The sequence below is a fragment of the Cervus elaphus genome, chromosome 12 (assembly GCF_910594005.1).
Source record: "Cervus elaphus chromosome 12, mCerEla1.1, whole genome shotgun sequence".
Classification (NCBI taxonomy): Eukaryota; Metazoa; Chordata; class Mammalia; order Artiodactyla; family Cervidae; genus Cervus; species Cervus elaphus.
In genome coordinates this window covers 56,661,047-56,685,666 of record NC_057826.1, presented here as the reverse complement: position 1 = coordinate 56,685,666, position 24,620 = coordinate 56,661,047, and the positions used below count along the sequence as shown (strand labels likewise).

General features: G+C 37.4%; 1 protein-coding gene across 4 annotated transcripts in view; it reads left to right on the top strand.

The window, feature by feature from the left end:
* FRMD6 (FERM domain containing 6) overlaps positions 1–24,620 on the top strand; it is a 78,191-nt gene that overhangs the window by 21,322 nt on the left and 32,249 nt on the right. For all 4 annotated transcript variants that reach the window (XM_043919007.1, XM_043919003.1, XM_043919004.1 and 1 more), the window contains 2 exons: positions 17,816–18,060; positions 23,783–23,873. In XM_043919007.1, coding sequence (XP_043774942.1) covers positions 17,962–18,060; positions 23,783–23,873 — 190 coding nt within the window. In that variant the 5' untranslated portion in view covers positions 17,816–17,961. The remainder of the gene's footprint in view (positions 1–17,815; positions 18,061–23,782; positions 23,874–24,620) is intronic.

Below are 24,620 nucleotides of genomic sequence, written 5' to 3'. Positions count from 1 at the left end.
TGCATATATATATATATATCTGCATATATCTAGAAAAGACAAAAACTAGTTTAAAAAGATGCATGCACCCAAGTGTTCATAGCAGCACTATTTACAATAGCCAAGACATGGAAGCAACCTAAGTGTCTGTCGAATGGACGTGTCCAGTTAATGGATAAAGAAGATGTGGTGTGTACACACACAGAGACAGACACATATATAGAACGGAATGTTAGTAAACCATGCACAGAATGAAATAATGCCTTTTCTAACACCATGGATGGACCTGGAGATTACTGTACTAAGTGAAGTCAGTCAGGCAGAGAAAGATAAACATTATATGCTCTTATATGTGGAATCTAAAAATTAATATGGATGAACTTATTTACAAAGCAGAAATGAATTCACTGACATAGAAAACAAAGCCATGATTACCAAAGGAAAAGGGGAGGGTAAATTAAGAGTTTGGGATTAACAGATACACACTCTGTATATAAAATAGACAAATGACTATATAGCAATGAGAACTATATTCAATATCTTACAATAACCTATAATAGAAAAGAACGTGAAAAATAATATATGTTTATGTTTAAATATATATTTAAATATATATGTATAAATAACTGAATTACTTTGCTCTACACCTACAGCTATTACAGTTTGGTAAATTAGCTATACTTGAGTCTAAAAAAGGAAGCCATGTGTAAAACAAACATTTATCATTTCTCATAAGAGTCTTTGAAACTGTAAATCAGAGTTCTAAGAACGGTTTTTTTAATGATTAAAATAATCATTGTTTTTCTTTGAATTTTTAAACTGATATTTTCAGGTGTCTTTATGTATTTGTGTGACAGTTTCTTTCTAACTTACATAGTTACAGCAAAACCCCCAAAGGAATGTTAAATTAAGACTTTTGTAGCACTATAAAGCCTCATTAGAATGTCCAGAGGAATCTTTTACTTTGAAGTCTATAGACTGTGCTTTTGATCTTTTACTGTAGAGGGTGCCTGGCCCTGTGAGTCTCACGTCACACCATTCTGCACATTTGACACATGCATAGTACGTGTGCGAGTGTGAGGGTGTGTCCAGGTAATGCTGCTCATTTGGGTGTGCCCCGAAATAATTTTGGCCCATAATTTATATGTACAAGTGTAAAATTGGATTCTTAGCATTTCAAAGTCTTTTGCTGGCTTTGTAAAATTTTTTTTTTGACATATAAAATTCTAGAGCTAGGAGGATGAAAGGCAGGTTTTGCTAGCATTTGGATATGTTGACTTTAGTGAATCATTTTAGCATGTTTCTTAACTTTTTACTCAAATGTATAAAATATGAGCTCTCTGAAAAGAGACTAGTTTAAATTGTTTCTTCCCCATGAGAGTTTTTGCTAGAACTTAGAGGAGAAATTCTGGAAGGAAAAGCATACCAGTTGCCTAAACCATCCTGGTGTCATCTTGGCCCAGTCATTCTCTTGAAGTGTCAGTTTCTTAACCTATAAAATTAAGGAGTTGGACTAGGCATCTTTAAGACCTAATTCATTGGTAAGATTTTCATTTGATTGCACTTTATTGCATTACTTTTTCGTTTAGTAGCAGAAGCCCAGGCACAATCCTCTGCTGACGTAAAAACACACAGCGTGAGAGTTGTGGGTTTTTCAGTTTAAGTTTTATTCTCGCTGAGAACTGTATAGCCCAGGAAATAGCCATTCAGTAGCTCTGAGTAAACGGTTCTGAAGAGGCAGGAGAGGAGCCAGTATATATGAATTTGGGGGCTAGGAAATACAGATAGTCAAGCATACATCTTGGTAAAACATTACTACTAATCACAAAGAACAGATATCACAAGTTAATGATTCTAGTGCGTTTCTGAGAAGATACAAGAATCTGGGGTCATTGAAATTCTTCCCGAGATATGCATAGAGTTTGTTTATCTAAAACACAGAATGCCTCCTGTTTTTTCATCCTAAATTCCTTTCAGGATGCATTGTTGGTTGGTGACTACCTGAGTTCTGACTTAACTCTTGTATAACTTGTTGTTACATATCTTTTTAAAGTTTAATCAGTAGTATGTGGCTATTCACAGCATTTTAACATCAGTACCTCTGATTTATTTAACTTTGCTAAATTATGAAAGCTACATAGTAGAGTGTTTATAAGGTCTCTGTGCATTTTAAGCGGTAATAGTTATCAAAGAACACCATTGTATTTACTTCTAAGCTTAAGAAAAAGACTTTCTGTAGCACCTTTGCAGTCCCTGCCCATTTCTGAAGACATTCCCTACCCCAGCCTCTTACATCCCTCAGGACCACTATTGCAATTTTAAAGTTAATTGTTCCTTTGCCTTTCTTTATAGTCTTACCACACAAACACACACACACATATTCCTAAATGAATCATTGGTTGTCTGTTTTTGAACCTTCTCTTCATAGAAAAGTATCATAGCATATATGGTCTTTTGCAAGTTGGCTTTTTTTGTTCAACACTGTTTTGGGGATTCATACTTGCTAATGTATAGCTGTAGTTCATTGTTTGCTCTGAATTGTTTTGTGTTACTGTACTTCTTATTTTCCTATTCTGACAATGGACTTTTACATTTCCAGTTTGTATGTTTATTTCATTCCTGTTATTAAGAACCATTTCATGACATGTAAAATCATTTTGCAGTGTTATAAGAAAGCTAGCAACTTCCCAAACACTTAATTCATTCTTTAAACATCTCAACCAGATAATGAGAATTTCACAGCAAAATTATTATCTAGAAAACTGCAGTTCCTGTGTCAGAGGGAATTGAGTGCAAGTCCCATGAATGAAGGAATCAAAGATTTCATTGTGGAAATTAGAAGCAGATGCTTCTAAGTTGGGGGATTTTCCCTGAGAACAGCGCTTTTTGTTGGCTGTGTCATGCTAAAAATTCATCTTGGTTGAAAGGAATTTTTGCGCCTGGTTGCTAAACCTGATACGACTTTTGAATACAGATGACTAAGAAAAAATAAAGTCTATGTGGTTTGAAAGTCATGAATTTTCACCGTTGCGTCTTTTCTTCTTGTTGGTTGCTTATCTAGCATCTCCCCTCATCTCCCAACTTCCCAAAGGTACCCATGTTTTTGTTTTGAGGTCCACACACTTCAGGGGAAGTTGCTCCCACCTCTGGCTCTGGAGGTGGGCCTTGGGAGGCCTCAGCTAATCTGTGGAGTCCATGTCCCTCTGTCCAGTGATAGAGAGCTTGTAACCCAAGACATCCAGTCAGACTGAGTATCAGTACCCTTGTTTGCCTCTGCATTCTGATTGATTAAGCTACTCTGAGAGATGCCAGCCTTAAAGTGGAGTTATTCCAGGGTACCAAGAAGAATCTAGGCCCTGGATGACATATCAAGCTACCATATCAAATCACCCACAAGCTTACCCATCCTACTTCTAAGCTTTAAGTTACTTTAGTTTTTATAAATTCCCCTTATGTCATTTAACTAGTTTAATTATCAGTAATTAACTCTCATATAGGGCCTGCCATATGCCTTATAGCATCCAGTAGATACAGTTATTATTTCTATTCTACAGATATGGAAGCTGAGATGTAGAGAGCTGAAGAGACTAGTCTAAGATCATACAGCTAATAAATAGTCCAGCCCAGGCAGTGTGGCTCCAGAGTCCGGGTTCAATTTAGGTATCTTGGATACTTGGAACTTAGTACATCCCAACCGGTGTATCTTTATATATGTTTGCTTTCACACGAGTTGGCTTACCCTGATACACATAGAGACTTTCCCCAAAACTACTTTGTTGACAGTACTGACATTATGTTTGTCCACTAAATTTAAAGACAAGAAAAAAAAGGTGCCCCCTTTCACCTGTAATTAACATAGAGAAAATATTCAAGAAGCTGTAACCAGTACTGACACCCTTTGCTGGGTTGGATTCTTCTTAAAGAACCTAATTTTAATCTTAATTGCTAGGGAATTCATTAACATTTTTGGTGAATTTCTAAATAATTTATTCAACACACCTTAGTAGTAGTAATAGTTGCTCAATCGTGTCTGACTCTTTGCAGCCCCAGGGACTATAACCCACCAGGCTCCTCTGTCCATGGGATTCTCCAGGCAAGAATACTAGAGTGGGTTGCCATTCCCTTCTCCAGGGGATCTTCCTGACCCAGGGATCAAACTTGAGTCTCCTGCATTGCAGGCAGATTCTTTACTGTCTGAGCTACCAGGGAAGGGCACCTTTCTTGGGTACTTATTACAGACCCAGGACTACTGTAGGCATTAGAAACATAGAGATGCTAGCAGATTCTCCCAGTACCCTTTGGGGAGACAGACTCGCCAGCAAGTACAAAGGTGATTAGGAATGCAGGAGAAACACTCCTCAGCTGCCTGCTGTTATGGAGACATGCTTCGCAGACCCATCTCTTGAATTTTCCAGGGAGAACGAAAATGCTTTGCTTTTGTTCTTTTGGAGGTGGGTGAAATAATAGGCAAGGAAACACCGTGGTCAAAAGCATGTAAGTAAGAGAGCAAGACTTGCTCAGGGAACCATAAGGAAAAGAATTTTGACAGTGTAAAACTTGAGCGGTCACACTGGGGAAGAGGAGGACCTGATGATGGAAGGTAGCTGAGCCTCAGAGTTCAGATGGTGTCCTGTGGAGTTGCTGTAGTGCTGAAGTGTGTGAGCTGGGTGTGATATGCAAGTACAGTTTAATGAGGCTCACTCTGGCAGCTTTGCGGGGGTGATAGATTTAAAGAATGAGACAAGACATTTGGAAGTCTAGATGAGAACACAGTGAGGAGGTATGAGAGCGGAGGTAACACGACTACAATGAGACTAGACAGGAGGAGGTTTTTTTTTCTTACTAAGTTTATTTTTTAAATGTATATATAATGACTAAATCTCTCCCAGTGTTTCAGCCATTGAAGATTACTTGTTATCCTTCCTCTCTCCCACCTTCCTGGGTTTTAGGTTTGGAAAAACTGTCTATCAAAATAAATTTCAGTTATTTGTTTTCTTTCTTTTTTTTTTTTAATCTGGCAGGTAAAACTAATTGTTCTGTCAAAATAAGCACTTAAAATGATATTAGGTTGATGCAAAAGTAATTGTGGTTTTGCAATGTTGAACTTTGCTGTATGATATTGGAATAGATTCTTAAATACATGTGGTTATGTTATACATCATTTGAATGCACATTTCTTGCTTTATGGTTTTTTTTTGCTAATGACTTATTACTTGCTATTTGTATTCTATTAGACTGTATAAATGATGTTAGACAAAAAACAAATTCGAGCAGTTTTTTTATTCAGCTTCAAACTGGGTTGTAAAGCAGCAGAGACAACTCGCAACATCAACAACACATTTGGCCCAGGAACTGCTAACGAATGTACAGTGCAGTGGTGGTGGTTCAAGAAGTTTTGCAAGGGAGAGGAGAGCCTTGAAGATGAGGAGCACAATGGCCAGCCATTGGAAAGTAACAACCAGCTGAGAGCCATCATTGAAGCTGATCCTCTTACAGCTACATGAGAAGTTGCCAAAGGATTATCCTACAGTCATCCGGCATTTGAAGCAAATTGAAAAGATGAAAAAGCTCAATAAGTAATGCCTCGTGACCTAACCAAAAAAAAAAAAGTCATTTTGGAGTGTCGTCTCTTATTCTATGAAACAACAAACTGTTTCTTGATTAAATTGTGATGTGCAATGAAAAGTGGATTTTATATGACAACTGGCAACCACCAGCTCAGTGGTTAGGCCGAGTAGAAGCTCCAAAGTACTTCCCAAAGCCAAACTGGCACCCCAAAACGGTCATGGTCACTGTTTGGTAGTCTGCTGCCAGTCTGATCCACTACAGCTTTCTAAATCCCGGTGAAACTATCACATCTGAGAAACATGCTCAGCAAATTGATGTGATGCACCAAAAACTGCAACACCTGCAGCCGGCATTGGTCAACAAAAAGGAACCGATTCTTCTGCATGACAATGCTGAACCACACTTCACATAACCAACACTTCAAAAGTTGAACGAGTTGGGCTGCAAAGTTTTGCCTCATCTGCCACATTCACCTGACCTCTCGCCAACTAATGCCACTTCTTCAAGCATCTCGACAACTTTTTGCAGGGAAAACGCTTCCATAACCAGCAGGAGGCAGAAAATGCTTTCCGAGAGTTCATTGGATCCTGAAGTATGGATTTTTATGCTTCAGGAATAAACAAACCTATTTCTCCTTGGCAAAAAAATGTGTTGTTTGTAATGGTTCCTATTTTGATTAATAAAGATGTGTTTGAGCCTAGTTATAATGACTTAAAATTCCTTGTTTGAAACCACAATTACTTTTGTACCAACCTAATAATAAAGTTACTTAAGTGAATGATCTTTTAATTTCCCTTGAGATATCACCATGGGTACATATGCCAATTTTATTAGACTTTTAAAAATATTTGCAAGAACTCTAGAGATCTGCATTACTTCTTTTATGAACTCCAGAGGGAAACCATTGTAATTATTGATTAAAAGAATTATAACTGTTCTGTTTAGGGAGAGTATACCAGAATGGTGCTTTGCAGAAATATGTTTTTAATCTCACGTGTTTTTAAAAACATCAGCTGTTACCATTGTCCTTTGCTTTGCCTCTGTAATTGAGTGGATAAAATGAGTATGGTCATAGCAAAAAATAATGCCAAAGAAGGAGAAATTCAAAAGCCTAGGGTTCTGAATACTGCAGAGTGCAAAACCATTGCCAGAGGTAGAGCACAACTTTAAAAAAAAACGACCCACTGTGTGATGTTCCCTTGACTCAGAAGCGCCTCAGGGTACTGAAGAAAGTGTCTTATGATGAGTGTTCCATGACCTGATTTCATCCATCAGGCCTTGCAGGGAGCCCAGGCTTGTCTCCTACCTCCCCTCCCCACCCAGGGTCTTAACTGTGTTGTTCTCCACCCTTAATTCTTTCTTGTCTCCACTGCATGCAAATCATTTCCCCTCCCTCCATGACATTGTCCTGAACGCTGCACTTCCCTCAGTTCTCAGGCTTTTCTCAAATCCCACAATCTTTATTTTACTGCTGAGTTTAGCATTTAACTTAAAATACAATTATATTTCTCTCTATTGTTTCTACTCTCTTAATTTCAACACTTCAAAGAGCCTATAAAGTCTCTGAAGGCCAGATTTTAGAAATGGTGTGAGGACAAAAAGTTGTAAACTTTAATGAAGTACTTTGGACTCAAATCCAGTTAGATTATGATTGTTCATTGACTGACTGCTTGTGATACTTGTCTTTTTTTTCTCCCCCCACTACCCCCACCTCTTGGATTTAGAGACTGTTTTTTTTTTTTTAAGTTCTTTATTCCTGAAAGTTCTGTTCTATAAACAGAACTATGTATGTAGTGAAACAGGGTAATTTTCGGCTGTAATTGGTATTTGTGATTTGAGGGGATTGTGCTCAGTAAATGCAGTTTTTATTATTGATAATACTTTAGATATACCATAATTTACTAATCCATTGTTGTTGTTAGACTATTTAGATTTTTTTTTCCAGTTTTTACTCTGATAGATAATGGTTCCCTGAGTGCTTTTGATCAAGTGTGGTGCGGATAGATAATGGTTCCCTGAGTGCTTTTGATCAAGTGTGGTGCTTTGGTTCAATTATTTCCTTCTTATACATTTTTCAAATTGGCTTACTGGATCACAGGATATGAACATTTTTATGCTTCTTACTACAAACTCATGCTGGTTGCAGTAATTTACAATGCTAACTGCAGCTTATGAGTACATGATTTTACTTATTTTTTTCCTTATTGCAATCCAAGGCTTCTTTGCCTGTCTTTCCTATATTCTCCCTTTTCTATAGCCAAAGACGAGCCATATAATTTTATTCAGTAAAGTATGATAAGTGGTACTTGGCACCAATTCACATCTACTTCAATTGGAAGGTTCTTTTCCATTCCCAGCCCCAAGATACAGCAAATCTCATTGGTTAAATGCAAAAATGAAATTATCTATTAGCTACTAATAGGAGAGAAATACTGTTTTTTTGTAGAACTCAAGATATGATTAATGACAGAATAGATAATGACCAACACACATTACCAAAAAGTAATTCTTCCACTTGTTTTCCATAATAGGAAATCAGGAATGTTACCTAGTATTAAATGAGTAACCCAATTAATAATGTCCACAACAGTTCCATTTCAGAAGTGAGAAAAATTGACACAAGGAAGTAAAGAGTCTTGCCCAGGGGCAGTGGCAGGTGTCAGGGCTGGCATCCAAATTGGAGCAGTCAGGCTCCATGGTCCAAGCTTAAGCAGCACATTATATTGCTTCTTTCCTAACCTAAACTTTCTATTGATTCAATAAATATTTTCAAGTATAGTTATTGCTTGTATTATACATACATATTTACATACACATGCTATTTATGTAAAAATAATGTGGTTTCCCAGGTGGCTCAGTGGTAAAGAATCAGCCTGCCAAGCAGGAGAAACAAAAGATGGGGTTTGATTCTGGGTCGGGAAGATCCCCTGGAGAAGGAAATGGCAACCCACTCCAGTATTCTTGCCTGGGAAAGTCCCATGGACAGAGGAGCCTGGCAGGCTACAGTTCATGGGGTCACAAAAAGTTGAATACAACTTAGTGACTAAACAAGAAATATGTATACTTACATATTTAAAATAGATACACACACATGTTTACATATTTTCACACTTTACATACAATAACTGTATTACAGTAACTGCATTTCATACACAGCTGCTTATATAGTGTGTGGTTCTTGTTGTTCAGTCTCGTAAGTCATGTCCTACTCTTTGCGAGTAGGACTGCAGCATGCCAGGCTTCCCTGTCCTTCACCATCTCCCAGAGATTGCTCAAACTCAAGTCCATTGATTTGATGATGCCATCCAACCAGCTCGTCCTCTGTTATCCCCTTTTCCTCCTGTCTTCAATCTTTCCCAGCATTAGGGTCTTTTCCAGTGAGTCAGTTCTTTGCATCAGGTGGCCAAAGTTTTGGACCTTCAGCTTCAACATTAGTCCTTCCAATGAATATTAAGGGTTGATTTCCTTTAGTATTGACTGGTTGGATTTCCTTGCAGTCCAAAGGACTCTCAAGAGTCTCCAACACCACAAAAGCATCAGTTCTTCGGCGCTCAGCTTTCTTTATGGTCCAACTCTCACATCCATACATGACTGCTGGAAAAATCATAGCTTTGACTAGATGGACCTTTGTTGGCAAAGTAATGTCTCTACTTTTTAATATGCTGTCTAGGCTGATCACAGCTTTTCTTCCAAGGAGCAAATGTCTTTTAATTTCATGGCTGCAGTCACCAACTGCAGTGATTTTGGAGCCCAAGAAAATAAAGTCTGTCCCTGTTTCCATTTTTTCCCCATCTGTTTCCCATGAAGTGATGGGACCAGATGCCATGATCTTATTTTTTTTAATGTTGACTTTTAAGCCAGCTTTTTCACTGCCCTCTTTCACTTTCATCAAGAGGTTCTTTAAAAACACATAGTGGTCTTTAATAAGAGAGGAATAATCACCCACAAATTAGTATTCAAGATGAGATATTCTTTTGTTACTGAAAATTATTATTATGAATTAATTGTTCTGTATACTTGGTTTGCTTTAAATGAATGTGTGCATTATATATATGTTACCTGGTAATAATGGAAGTCTGCTTACATGGAAGTCTACTTACATGAGAAGTTTGGCAATACACTGCATTAAAACTTGAAGTTTCAAGAAGGCTAAATTTCAAAACTGTTCTGAAGCTAGTGGCCTTGAACATTTTCAAGTGGTTGAAAAATTAACCAGGTTTCTAAGTTTGAAACTAAGTTGCTGACGTTTAGTTGGAAAATGTATGTTTGGTAGGAGTTTGCTTCCCTGGTGGCTCAACTGGTAAAGAATTTGCCTGCAATGCAGGAGACCTTGGTTTGATCCCTGGGTTGGGAAGATCCCCTGAAGTAGGGAATAGCAGCCCACTCCAGTATTCTTGCCTAGAAAATCCCATGGACAGAGGCACCTGGTGGGCTACAGTCCATGGGGTCACAAAAGAGTCAGACACGACTGACTAACACTTTTCTTTCACTGCTTAAAAAATTAACTAGATGGTAAGAACAGCCTGCTGTGACTCTATAGGGAAACTTGTTCTCAATGATTGGTTCCCAGCAATGGGTGATTTTGCCCCCAAGTTGATATTTGGCAATGTCCAGTGATATTTTGGGTTGTCACTGCTGGGAGTTGAGGGGGATTCTCTCTGCATCTAGTGGGCAGAGACCAGAGATGAACATCGAACATCCTGCAGTGCATGGGACAGCCCCTCACTACATAGAGTGTTTGGCCCCATAATGTCAATAGTGCCAAGGTTAAGAACCCCTGCTGTGTAATCTTCCTTGTCCAAGGACATGTGTGTAGTAAACCAGTCAAGCCACTTTTAATTAGTATATACTTATGTACCTGCCATTGGAAATTAAACACATAGACACACACACACTCACACTCTCACAGACTAGGGACCCTGCTCTAAGAAGATCTGAATAGAGGAACTAGACCAAATAATAATAATAATAACAATTACAAGCTACTGAGTTATCCATGAGGCAGAACCTTGAGCATGAGCTAGTCACAGGGCCAGCTCAGCTTCAAGAGAAGAGGGAAATAGATCCTACCTCCTCTTCATGGGAAGCATGGCAAAGAGTTGTCGGTTTTCTTTAATGTACCATGAGTACTTAACATCAGCATTTGGCTCAGTGGTTGAGAATCCACCTGCTGATACAGGAGATGCAGGTTTGATCCCTGAGTAAGAAAGATCCCCTGAAGAAGGAAATGGCAACCCACTCCAGTATTCTTGCCTGGGAAATCCCATGGAAAGAGGAGCCTGTAGGGCTGTAGTCCATGGGGCGCAAAAGAGTCAAACATGACTTAGCCACCAAACGCGACAAGTATGTAGTCAATGTTAGCTATAGTTTTTACTGTTATGTTACCTTTTCTGAAGCATCAGTGAGCCTTGGCACTTATTTTCCCCTCTATTTGGAAAAAATTTCCCTGGGTTGGATGAGGGGAAGAGGGGAGAGAGGGAAGGAACGAAGGAAGGAAAGAAGAAAGGAAATAAATTACATCGCTCTCTTAATTCTTATATCTGCTCAAATATCAGAAATGCTTCCTCTGAGTACCCTGTATGAAATAGCATCCACATGACCACACCACAGTCTCTTCATCAGCTCTCTCACCTACTCTGAATTTATTTTTCTTCACAGTACATGTCACCATCTATGTTATATATCGTCTGTCTCCATCAGAGTTGAGTATTTGTTTTATTCATTGCTGTGTGTTCAGCACTTACAACAACACCTGGGACATAGTACCTGTATATGCTGAATGAATGAATGAATGAACAGCAACAAAGCCATTTTGATACCACTTTAGGAAAACATTGAGTAAAAGACTATGTACTTTTTATTCCAAAGTGATGTTAGCCACAGTATTCATGCACCTAGTGCTGTCATCTGTTACGTCTTCCCGGAAGTGTCCATCAGAGTCTGTGTGCTCATGGGAAGGAGGGACACAATATCATTATCCTAAGCGTCCTGGCCCTGTTATAGCCCTAACTTGATGGTGAATTCGTGGGAGTAGGGGGCACATCTTCCGTTGCTTTTGTGTTCTGCTTTATGCCAAGTAAATACCACAATGCTGTGTATATAATTTGAGTTTCATGAATATGTAGTGATTAAATTAAAAGACAGGGTTGTCTGCCACCCAGCTTTCCAAGATACTATTTGCCTTATTTTTTTTAAGTAATAAAGATACCTTATTGACTGTTGAAATATGCCTACTAACCATGCTGATGTTATAGTAATTGTCTTATCAAATTACCGCCTAACTTTTTTTAGGGTGACAGTCTCAGAATTAAGGATCTTCCTTTGACTCCATTCAAAGTGAGGCTATACCTGTTGTATGAGGAGGAAATTTCTGGTGACCTAGAGTTTTTTAAATAAACTTTTAACTTTAGAATGCTTTTAGATATACACGACAGTGCATTTTAGATATACTGGACAGTGTTCTTCTGTACCCATGGTACCCACTTTCCCTGTTGTTAACCTCTGGTAAGAGTAGGAGATCTTCATCACAACTGACAGACCAACTGATACATTATATTGAAGTAAAGTCCATACTTTTATTCCATGGTGACACAGTTTTAAAGGCTATATCCAGTAGTTTTTAAAAACTGAAAATCAGCATTGAATGTCCATACCACATGTGAGCTTCCTGATTCTTAAAAGAAATGAAGTAACTTATAATTAATGGGCTTATCTGGAAGTAAGGAACTTAAAATAACGTGGGTTTAAAGTTTGAGTAGGGAAATTAACAAGTAATTTGAAACTTGGGTATTCATAAAGATGTCAGGAGAAATATTAACAACCTCAGATAGGCAGATGACACCACTCTAATGGCAGAAAGTGAAAAGAAACTAAAGAGCCTCTTGATAAGGGTGAAAGAGGAGAGTGAAAAAGCTGGCTTAAAACTCAACATTCATAAAACAAAGATCATGGCATCCAGTCCCATCACTTCATGGCAAATAGAAGGGGAAAAAGTAGACACAGTGACAAATTTTCTTTTCTTGGGTTCCAAAATTACTGTGGACAGTGATTATGCAATGAAATTAGAAGACACTTGCTTCTTGGAAAGAAAGCTGTGACAAATGTAAATAGAGTATTAAAAAGCAAAGACATCACTTTGCTAACAAAGGTCTATATAGTCAAAGCTATGGTCTTTCCAAAAGTCATGTATGGGTGTGAGAGTTGGACCATAGAAAAGACTGAGCACCGAAGAATTGATGCTTTTGAATTGTAGTGCTGGAGAGGACTCTTGAGAGGCCTTTGGACTGCAGGGAGATCAAATCAGTCAATCCTAAAGGAAATCAACCCTAAATATTCATTGGAAGTACTGATGCTAAAGCTGAAGCTCCAACAGTTTGGCCACCTGATGTGAAGAGCCAACTCATTGGAAAAGACCCTGATGCTGGGAAAGATCGAAGGCAAAATGAGAAAAGGGTGGCAGAAGATGAGATGGTTAGATAGCATCACTGACTTAACAGACATGAATTTGAGCAAACTCCTGGAGATAGTAGAGGACGTGGAGGCCTGGTGTTCTGCAGTCCATGGGGTCACAGAGTCAGACATGACTTAGCGACTGAACAACAACAAAGATGGCAGGATGGGGTTTGATTACTGTATTAGCTGTTCTTTTGTTGTTTGGGAAATATGGTATTATAACATGGTTTACTCTTCACAGATAATCTATCCTTAGATTATTGAACACAAGATTATTGAACTGCCCTGGAGTAGGAAATGTGCCCTGTTGGGACTGCTTTGGGACTTAGGATACAGAATAAGTAGCCAGTGGCTCAGAGGCTAAATTCTATGGTTAAAATTGGTGTAAATTTAGTCTTAAGTCTTTCCCCTAGGACTCTCTAACTTTAAATTTTATACTGAAGCATGTTAGAGATATGGGGATTTTGCTATTTCAGTGGAACCTTTTAATCAACTTTAATGCAGGCTTGGGTAAAGTAAATCTTAATACTGTCTCTCTTTCAGGGCTTTACTAGTTTGCTATCCTCAAAGCATAAAAGCAGCAATGAACTGCTTCTTTACTCTGCTTTTATTAATTTTCTTTATAATCCTCTTCTAGTCCTTTTTTATACTGTACTATTGAACCATAAGCAAGCTAGTAAATAAAAATTGTACCCGTGGAGTTTTTAAATTGTTTTAATGAAGCTCTGGAAGCATCCCCTTTCAGAAGATATTTTTCCCTAGTTTGTTTTTTAAATTCTAGAAAGTAGGTCAGTAGAAATAAACCCCCTTTAATTGGTTTAATTAGAAATGGAAAATTATATGAGTAGCTCAATTTGAAGTGTAGATTTAAATAATTTTACTGGGATTAATATCACTTAATGGTTTGAATTTTAAGTTGCATTTAATCATAGCTTGAAAAGATTTTAATATCAGAAAAAGTGAAAGTGAAAGTCACTCAGTCATGTCCGACTCTTTGTGACTGTATAGTCCATGGAATTCTCCAGGCCAGAATACTGGAGTGGGTAGCCTTTCCCTTCTCCAGGGGATCTTCCCAACCCAGGGATTGAACCTTGGTCTCCCACCTTGCAGGCAGCTTCTTTACCAGCTGAGCTACAAGAGAAAGCCAAGAATACTGGAGTGGGTAACCTATCCCTTCTCCAGTGGATTTTCCCAACCCAGAAATGGAACCGGGATCTCCTGCATTGCAGGTGGATTCTTTACCAACTGAGCTATCAGGGAAGCTTCTATTAAATATCTCATATTTAATATCAGAGAGGAGGCCTAAGTGTTGGAATATATCTATGCATAGGGAAAAAAGTTTGCCATGAAATATAATATTTGACTATGAAATTATTTAGAACTGTATTTCTCAGATAGTATGCCTGAGAATATCATTCTCAGCTCAGTCGTGTCCAACTCTTCGCAACCCCATGGACTGCAGCATGCCAGGCTTCCCTGTCCATCACCAACTCCTGGAGCTTACTCAAACTCATGTGCATCAAATCAGTGATGCCATCCAACCATCTTGTCCTCTGTCATCCCCTTCCTTCCTGCCTTCAATGTTTCCCAGCATCAGGGTCTTTTCCAATGAGTCAGTTCTTCACATCAGGTGGCCAAAGTACTGGAGTTTCAGCTTCAGCATCAGTTCTTCCAATGAATATTTAGGACTGATTTCCTTTAGGATTGACTGGTTTGATCTCCTTGCAGTCCAAGGGACTCTCAAGAATCTTCTCCTACCACAGTTCAAAAGCATCAATTCTTCAGCGCTCAACTTTCTTTATAATCCAACTCTCACATCCATACATGACCACTGGAAAAACCATAGCTTTGACTAGATGGACCTTTGTTGACAAAGTAATGTCTCTGCTTTTTAGCATGCCATCTAGGTTGGCCATAACTTTTCTTCCAAGGAGCAAGCATCTTTTAATTTCATGGCTGCAGTCACCGTCCGCAGTGATTTTGGAGTCCAAAAAGAATTAAAGTCTGTCACTGTTTCCATTGTTTCCCCATCTATTTGTCATGAAGTGATGGGAGCAGATGCCAGGGTCTTAGTTTTCTGAATGTTAATTTTAAGCCAACTTTTTCACACTCCTCTTTCACTTTCATCAAGAGGCTCTTTAGTTCTTCTTCACTTTCTGCCATAAGGGTGGTGTCATCTGCATATCTGAGGTTATTGATACTTCTCCCAGCAGTCTTGATTCCAGCTTGTGCTTCATCCAGTCCAACATTTCTCATGATGTACTCGGCATATAATTTAAATAAGCAGGGTGACAATATACAGCCTTGACATACTCCTTTCCCAATTTGGAACCAGTTCGTTCTTCCATGTCCGGTTCTAACTGTTGCTTCTTGACCTGCATACAGATTTCTCAGGAGTCAGGTAAGGTGGCCTCGTATTCCCATCTCTTGAAGAATTTTCCACAGTTTGTTATGATCCACACAGTCAAAGGCTTTAGCTTAGTCAGTGAAGCAGAAGTAGATGTTTTCTGGAATTTCCTTGCTTTTTCTGTGATCCAGCAAATGTTGGCAATTTGATCGCAGGTTCCTCTGCCTTTTGTAAATCCAGCTTGAATATCTGGAAATTCACAGTTCACATACTGTTGAAACCTGGCTTGGAGAATTTTGAGCATTACTTTGGTAGTGTGTGAGATGAGTGCAATTGTGTGGTAATTTGAACATTCTTTGCCCTTGCCCTTCTTTGGGATTGGAATGAAAACTGACCTTTTCCAGTCCTATGGCCGCTGCTGAGTTTTCTAAATTTGCTGGCATATTGAGTGCAGGACTTTCATGCATCATTTTTTAAGATTGAAATAGCTCAGCTGGAATTCCATCACCTCCACTAGCCTTGTTTGTAGTAATGCCTCCTAAGGCCCACTTGAGTTCACACTCCAGGATGCCTGACTCTAGTGAATGACCACACCATCATAGTTATCTGGGTCATTTATACCTTTTTTGTATAGTTCTTCTGTATATTTTTGCCACCTCTTAATATTTTCCGCTTCTGTTAGGTCCATAATGTTTTTGTCCTTTGTTGTGCCCATCTTTGCATGAAATGTTCCCTTGGTATCTCTAATTTTCTTGAAGAGATCTCTAGTCTTTCCCATTCTATTATTTTCCTCTGTTTCTTGGCATGGTTCACTTATGTCCCTCTTTGCTTTGGAATTGTTTAAAGTGTGCATTCTACAGCTGAATGGTTGGATTTGAAGTGCAGTTAGTTTGTGTTCATAGAAGACATAGGCCAACCATTCTAGCCATCCCATACTGGAAATAACTGTAGCACTTTCCTCTGGTGACCCTGTAGGGTGATGTACTGGCTACAGCCTAATGTGAAACAATTGCCATTATGCTTTAAGTAATGTAGAATACTCCTACGGGGCTTTTGGTCTCCTTCCTAAGGAAATACTGTACATGTTTTTACTTAGCTTTGAGTAACTCCCTGGTGGATGGTATTTTATTTATACTTTAAAAAGAAATACTAGTTTACATTTACTTATGGTGCCATCTAAGAGTATATTCTCTCCTGTCTTCCTGCTGATAACAGATGGACATTGCACCTTAAACAAATAAGCCAAGATTCTGCCTCATTTATGCTTTGATTTATATATGCAGTGATAATAGCTCTTCTATTAAAACTATATGGTTATGCTTTCTGCTAGATAAAACTAATCCATATCCCTGGAAATCCCTACATATTCTACAAATGTAGCTGTAAAGGAACAATATAAGTGATTACTACTGGTTTGACAGGCAAGTTGTCCTAACATACCTCAGTTGAATAGTGTTGTATTAGGAATAATATATGAAACACTAGACACATTCATTAAAAGTAGAAAATATCCACCAGTGTTTTAAAATTATTCTTAAAGTCTTGCCAATGCAGTGAGACATGAGACAGAAATTAAAAGTATGGTTATTGAAAATTGGTGGTAAAGTCTTTATAACTTGAAAGCAAAATTGTTTACACTGAATATCTGAGAGAATTTAAAAAGTAAAATTACATGGTTTAATAAACCGGTTAGATATGAGAAGTATCCAAAATCCGCCATATAAAATAAATACAAATATTTATTATATACAATCATGTTACCTCTGTGTGTTAACTGGTTGGCGAAATAACAGAAAAATAAAGTTTGCATTGCCAGGTTAGAGAATGAGAAGAGAGGGCAGCATTGTAGAAACTCAGGGAGAAAAAGGTTGTAAGGAGGACTTAACAGCCTCAGTAAGTGTTGTACATACTGAGGTCAATCAAAGTGAATGCTATGGTTTCTCCTCATGGTCTTGAGATCACTGGCTTCCTGTGGTAAAGTCATGCTGGTTAGAAGAAGGAAATGGAAGCCAGACCACAGTGGTTGAAGAAGGAATATAATGTAAGATCCAAGACATTTGTTTGAGTTTGATTGTAATGGAAGAAAAACAGGAGAGGGATTGAGAATTGTGTTGTTATTGCTGCTTTGTCATTTTGTTCGTTTATTCCAGGACCCTTCCATATGAGACTAGAAACTTCTCAAAGGCAGGCTCTGCTTTTGAAAGCCCTGCAGTACACAGTATCACCTTGAATGTAGAGGCACTCATTGGCTTTATGTTAAATTCATGACTGTGAGTGTAAGTTTTCAAATACTTGGTAGTGGGCAAAGTACAGCGTACACGCCGTTCTCAGTGATTAGGCGAGGCGGGCCTCACTGTGAGACGTGCTGTGCCCTGTCCTGCTGCGGCTCCTCTCCCCATCTGTCTATTCACCAGTCTTGCCATCTTCATTCACAACCTCCTTCCTTTTGGACTTTCTTTTTTTTTACAGCTATGAAACCCACGTAGTCGAACATCACGATGCTTCTCCTGTAGGGAGTGTGATGAGGAGCAGAGTTTGGCTTTGGAGTGCTCGGAACCAGAAAAATTGCCGAGGACTCGGAGCCCAGCCCTGACCACTAGAGAGCCCACAACACAATGAACAAATTGAACTTCCATAACAACAGAGTCATGCAAGACCGCCGGAGTGTGTGTATTTTCCTTCCTAATGATGAATCTCTGAACATCATCATAAATGTGAGTAGATCCTACTTTAGAAATGTTTAAATGATGATGTTCCCACCAGTGACCACATTCAAATTATGACTTGGCTAATGATGAGATCCTCACAGAATGAGACCATTAATAATGCTGGAGAATTGGGGTATTAAGGCTGTCTACACAGGTATAAATTTGAATGATAGCTTAAGTTCAGCTGTCTTTAGCATTCTCTTGTCTGGTAAAATTAGAGAATATCTGTTACTATATTATATATAGAAAAATAAACACTTTGCTTTTTAAAAATCTTTCATTGAAATAGTTTTATGGATATCTGAGTTTGCTTTTTAAATACTTTTGAGTTGTCACCTACACACATGAAATGGTAATACATAATTGCTAACTTTTTAACATGCATCTTGATCATTGTTTTGATAGTAGGCTGTAGCCTAAGTCTAGCCAGTTTCAAGAATAGGCTGTGTATTTGCTCACTAAACTTGCTTATGGTTCGTGAGCTGGAGTTAACTCTTAGTTAACCTGGACATTGAGGAATATAATACTTTTTCTTTTTTGTTTTTACTTTTAAAGTTGAGTTATAATTTACTTACAGCAAAGTATAGGAATATTAAATGTGCAGCTCTGACTTTTTCCCAGTGTATACATCCAAGTAACCATCATTCAGCTTTGAGATATAGTAGATTTCTAGTGCCCCAGAAAGATCTTTTGTGATCCCTCCTAATCAATAATCTCTACCAAAAGATAGTATCTATTTCCACTTCTATCACAATAGGGTAATTTTCTTATTTCTAAATTTCATGCAGCAAAAATATGTGGTGTGCTCACTTTAATATGTGCCTGTATTTTATATACTCAATATTTGGCCTGTGAAAGTTATCCATGCTATTGCATGTGACAGTAATTCTTTTTTTCATTATTATATTTCATTGTCTGAGTATGCCTAATTTCTTCTCCAGCTTTATTGATGGGTATTAGGTTATTTTAAGTTTCGGAGGTATTACAAGTAAAACAGTTATGAACATTTTATGTATATACATATATGTATATGGGCTTCCCAGGTGGCTCAGTGGTAAAAGAATCAGCCTGCCAGTACAGGAGACATAGGAGACATGGGTTCAACCCCTGGGTCAGGAAGAAACCCTGGAGGAGGAATTGGCAATCCACTCCAGTATTCTTGCCTGGGAAATCCCATAGACGGGGGAGCCTCGCGGGCTACTGTCCATGGAGTTGTAGAAGAGTTGAACATGACTTAGCGACTGAGCATACACACGTGTATATACATGTCTGGGCTTATACCTGCAAGTGGATTGTGAATCATGATGTATGCATGTGTTGAGCTTTGGTAGAGACTGCTGCACAGTTTTATGTGATCACAGTCATACCTAGCATTTGTCAACCCCTCCCTATTGTTAACTTTCATGTTCTTTCTTTGTATTCTGTTGGAATTAAGGAAAAGATTTCCTTAGTTCATGCCTTGAATTAGTTCTTCTTGCTACTGTATTTTTAACCCAATTGCCATATAAAAAGAATATTTCTAAATGTTATACTGAAGCTATATGACATTTAAATAGCTCCATTAAAAATTTAAAGGAAAAGATTCTGCTTATCATAATTATTTTGGTTTCATTCTGTCAGTCACCACAGTTTCTTGATTTACTAATGTAGCCTTGTTTTTGCCTAAAGGAATTGTCTGAGTATCAAACCTGCCTATTGAGTGAATTTTATCAGTCTCTTAGGCAGAATTTCTATTGATTTAGCTCTTTTATACTCAGATTACCCAAAGCTGTTTTGGATGTGAAGTGATAAAACTGTTATTATTCCAGCATTTGGTTTTTAAAACCTAGTTAAAATTGGCAACATTATCTCTCTTTTTCAGTATGGGCACTGTCAGAATATATTAAAATATAATTTACATGTATACATGAATATGCTGTTTGTGTTCTATTTTAACAGTTATATAGAGAAGGTATCAACTAAAATTTTAAAATATACATAAACATATAGTATAAGCACTTAAGAAACTTCTCTCAGTTCCATTTCTGCCTTTTCACCTGGCCGAATATGTATAAATGTGTTCCTATGTCTGTACACACATACAGTATATGGAACAAAACATTACTGACCTCAGGTAAGTTAGAAGGAAGACTAATCTTATTTCATGAGGAATACTAGGAGCTGGCTATAATTTTCTAAGAAATTAATTTATACTGAAATCTCAGTTGAAGAAGATAGTTACAGAGAATAGACTGACAGGCAATCCATTTGTTCCTATAGATCAGTGATTTTACAACTTGATGTCTAAAAAATTACCTGGAGAGCTTGATAAATACTCAAACTATTGAACTTCACTCCTTGGAGGTGCTGATGTAATAAGTCTAGGGTGGGACACAGGGACTACTTCACATCTGCAACCTTGGGCAAATTAGTTCTTTGCTTTGGTTTCCTCTTCTATAAAGTGAAAATAATCTGCTCTCCTCACAGGGACATTGTGAGGCTATAAAGACATAACATGTATACATGCTTACTGCTGTGTCTGGCCTCAGTGAGTGAGCACTTAATGGAGTAGCACTTGTTTTCATTTCTTTGAGCTGTATGCTCACTCTATTAATGAAACTCAACTTCTGAACACCATGTAGACCTGTTCTTATTCCAGGGTCCGTGGACAGCCCTGCTGTGTCCAGACTCCTCATTAGCAAGCAAGCTGCTGGACCAAAGGAGGGAGGAGGAGGAACTGGGTTAAGTAGCTTGGGGTCCCCTCACTGCTACAAAGCCAACTCAGGGCTGCCAGAGGCCTGTCATTTTCTACAAAGTGTCATTTTTGTCTTCAGAAAACAGCAGTGATGTTTGTAGAGTTGTGGTAGAACAAATTAACTGTAACAAAAACTATTTCATTAATGGTCTCCTTTTTAAAAATCATTTCTAAACACTTTTTAAACAAAGAAAATTTATTCCCTGAGAAGTATAATGGATAGAATATTGCCTTTCTGCATAGGATAAATGTAGTTTTGATCATTTTTAATTTTCCATGAATTAAACAAACAGGAATTGTTCTAAATAATTTTAATCATCAGATAAATATTAAATATGGAAACTTGGAAATTTTTGGAAATAAAATTATGTTAATGTAGGAGTCACAAAATTTTTAAGTGATATAAATTGTGGCTAAGAGATAATATCTCTTCACTGAGACAAGAGTGAACAATTCTTTTTCTGTAGCATATTTTAGACATTCTTGTTCAACAGGCCATTGACATTGAGAATTAGATGCTGTTTTTATTAAAAAGTTCCATACAAAGTATATTTTTAGATAATGCTTTCATTCTTATCCCTAATGCCTCATATTCTATGGCACCTTTTAAAGTTCCTATTGCTCCTGAAGATTAAAGAACTTGAAAAATTTCAGTCAGCTAAAATGTAGCCTTCAAGACTCATAATATACAAATGTAAAAAACTCAAAATTGTTTTCACAGTAGGTTAGACTTCAGAGCCACAGCCTTACTTACTTGCAGTTTTTAAACAAGAACATTGTATTTCCTTGATAATTGTTAGCCAAGGACTTCCCTGGTGGCTGAGACAGTAAAGCGTCTGTCTACAATGAGGGAGACAGATTCTTGATTTAAAACTAGTGGAACAATAATAATTATATAGGAGGTATGGAAGAAATGCACAGATTATTTGAACAACAGTTATACAAAGGTACAACATAGTTTATTTTGTATACAGCGTGTGATTTGGAATTTTTCTTTTAACTTCTTAATCATATTTTATCCAAAGTACTTTGTATATGACATTTTAAAATACAGTCAAGGCTAAAGATTAAAGTCCTAAACTTCTTTAAGTCTCAAATTTGTAGTATATAGTTCAGTTTTATTTAACCTTAAATACTTTTCCCATAATTATATCATTTTCTTTATTTAAGCTTATTTATAAAGTGTTGTTTCAGTAATACAGAACTCAAATCCAAAGTCTTTTTAGTGAATGAAGGTGACACTGATTTCCTTTTGGCAAATGTATCCCCTCAGTACAATCAATTTGTATTGATAAAAATTCTTGAGTGGCACAGTATTAAATGATCTGCACAGTGGGCCAGAGTACTGTAGTTTGTAGTCATGGACCAGAAGGAAGGTGAGGAACCCACAGGAGATCAGATCCTTGGCTTTCATTCATCAGACATTTACTAAATGCCTGCTGTATATTCTGAGTATAAAATAAGACACTGTCCCAGCTCCATGGAATTCCTGTTACTTCTAAACAGCTGAAGTGGTGCTATTTGGCCTTACATAAATACTTTTTGCACTTTCTAGTGGATAAGGTGCTTCAGATTGCATATGTTCTCAGTCCCTCAGTGGGTCTGACTCTGCAGTCCTATGGACTGCAGCCCACCAGGCTGTTCTGCCCATGGGATTACCCTGGCAGGAACACTGGAGTGGGTTGCCATGCCCTCCCCCAGGGGATCTTCCCAACCCAGGGATCGAACCTGCGTCTCCTGCTTTGCAGGAGGTTTCTTTATTGCTGAGCCAATGTGTATTCACTATTCACATTAATAGTGAATGTGGAAAAGAGCCATAAACCTATCTTTCTTACCCCAGTTGACATTGTCACCATTCTGAATTGTTTGACCTTCAATTATTAAGAGATCTCAACATGTTTTATTTTCTGAATCTAAGTTATATATTAAAGTATGATAAAGAGTCATTAATTCAAAGTTAACTAATTTAGGATTTATAATCATTAAAACTGTAACTGGCATGGTTATTGAAGAAAGAAGTTGCAAGTTACTAGTACAAATATGAGGGGAAATGCCACACATAATATATGTAGCTAGAATGAACTGTCATGTTGCACATATTTTAATAATATTTACATACAAAAATATTATAATACACAAATGAGCAAAGTTCTGAGTTACTCTCTCTGATAATACTAACCACATGACTTTAGGCTCTCTGGGTTTTCTTTTATATGTCTATCAAATGAAGAAATTAACTTATATGGTCTCTTAATGTCAATCCCAACGCCGATAAGCTTTAGTGGTTCTGAGTTCAACAAGGCAGACTCATTAGAATTATGTGTCCCCCAAAATACTTCATTCACTACTTGAAAAGTCAATAAAACTGTGTCTTTTAAAGACTGTTTTATCTTTCAGCATGTGACTTTTCAGAATAACTTGACCTTAACTCCATGTTCCAAATTAACATGATTTTATTATTATACTAGGACTCAGAAAAGAACCTGGTTTAGTACTTAAAAGATGTCAATGAAAGTGATTGATTAAAGTAAATAAAAGCTAGGTATTCACTCATTGTGTGGTATATGAGCATTTTGTTTAAACCACTATGATGAAAACTTTCCTTGTAAAAATACTTGCCAAATCAATAATTTTGATAATTAATTATTTTGATCATTTGATTAGATTATTTTGGTTTCCTTCTGAAATACACATTTATCGTGCACTGTGGCTATAGAGTACATCTTGTCCATGTGTCCTAAGATTTGTGAGTCTCGTGCAAGATTGCACTGGCACTTTATTACCATGTTGTAGAAATTTGTATTGTGATCATCATTACTGAAACAGCTGTAAATTAAAGTGATTTCCATAAACCAACTGTTGTTTTGCTAGTGTCAGCTTGTCCCTTTGGCGTATATTTAGGATGCATTAACATTGCCTGATTGTGGCTCACTGTTTGGACTTGGCTGAATTATTAAGTTGTGTTTGTTTTATTTTTGTCTTTTTTTCCCATAGGTCAAAATTCTGTGTCACCAGTTACTGGTCCAGGTGTGTGACCTACTCAGGCTAAAGGACTGTCACCTCTTTGGACTCAGTGTTATACAAAGTAAGTCTCAATCTCGTCTCTGATGGAGTTAGCCAACTGTCCCTGAGGAAATGGCATTTTATAGCTGTAACCTAATTGAGCATATTGTTGTGTAATTGTGATTGTCAAAGTACTTGTAATCATGGCTTTTAACCTAGTATTCATATATTAAACTCAACTGTTGTGTATTTCCTCTATGATTTATAATTTTAGGTCTTGAATTTATTATGGTTTAAACTCAAAAACTGGTTCCTCTTTACGAGTCTAGATTTTATGCATTTGCTCTTTTATGTTTTAATGAACCCAACTTGATTTTTGTTTCTTTGCACTATAGGAAATTACCTTGGTTATTTTTGTAATTTAATTTTTTTTGTAATTTTTGACATTAAAAGACATGTATGTAAAGTAATTAGCCTCCAACTAATAAAAATAAATGGGAAAAAAAAATGTAGACATAATAAACCTGACTTTTCTCTATTCCAATTCTCTTACTGTTGAAGATAATAGTATAACAAAGTGATCTATTAATTTACTCTTATTTTCTTTTTTCCTTCCTTTATCCCTTCTCTTTTTTTCCAGTCAAAACATATAACTTGGAGATATGGGATCGGTTTCTTCTGTATACTTTACATGGAGAAGATTTTCAAGTAAAGGACTCCATATAAGCTTTCTCTGCCAGTGACACCTTAGTTAGAGTTAAGTTCCCAGAGTTTAAGTGTAGCCATTCCTTAAAACTTTTTTCTTTCAAATCATACTTTAAAATTTCTC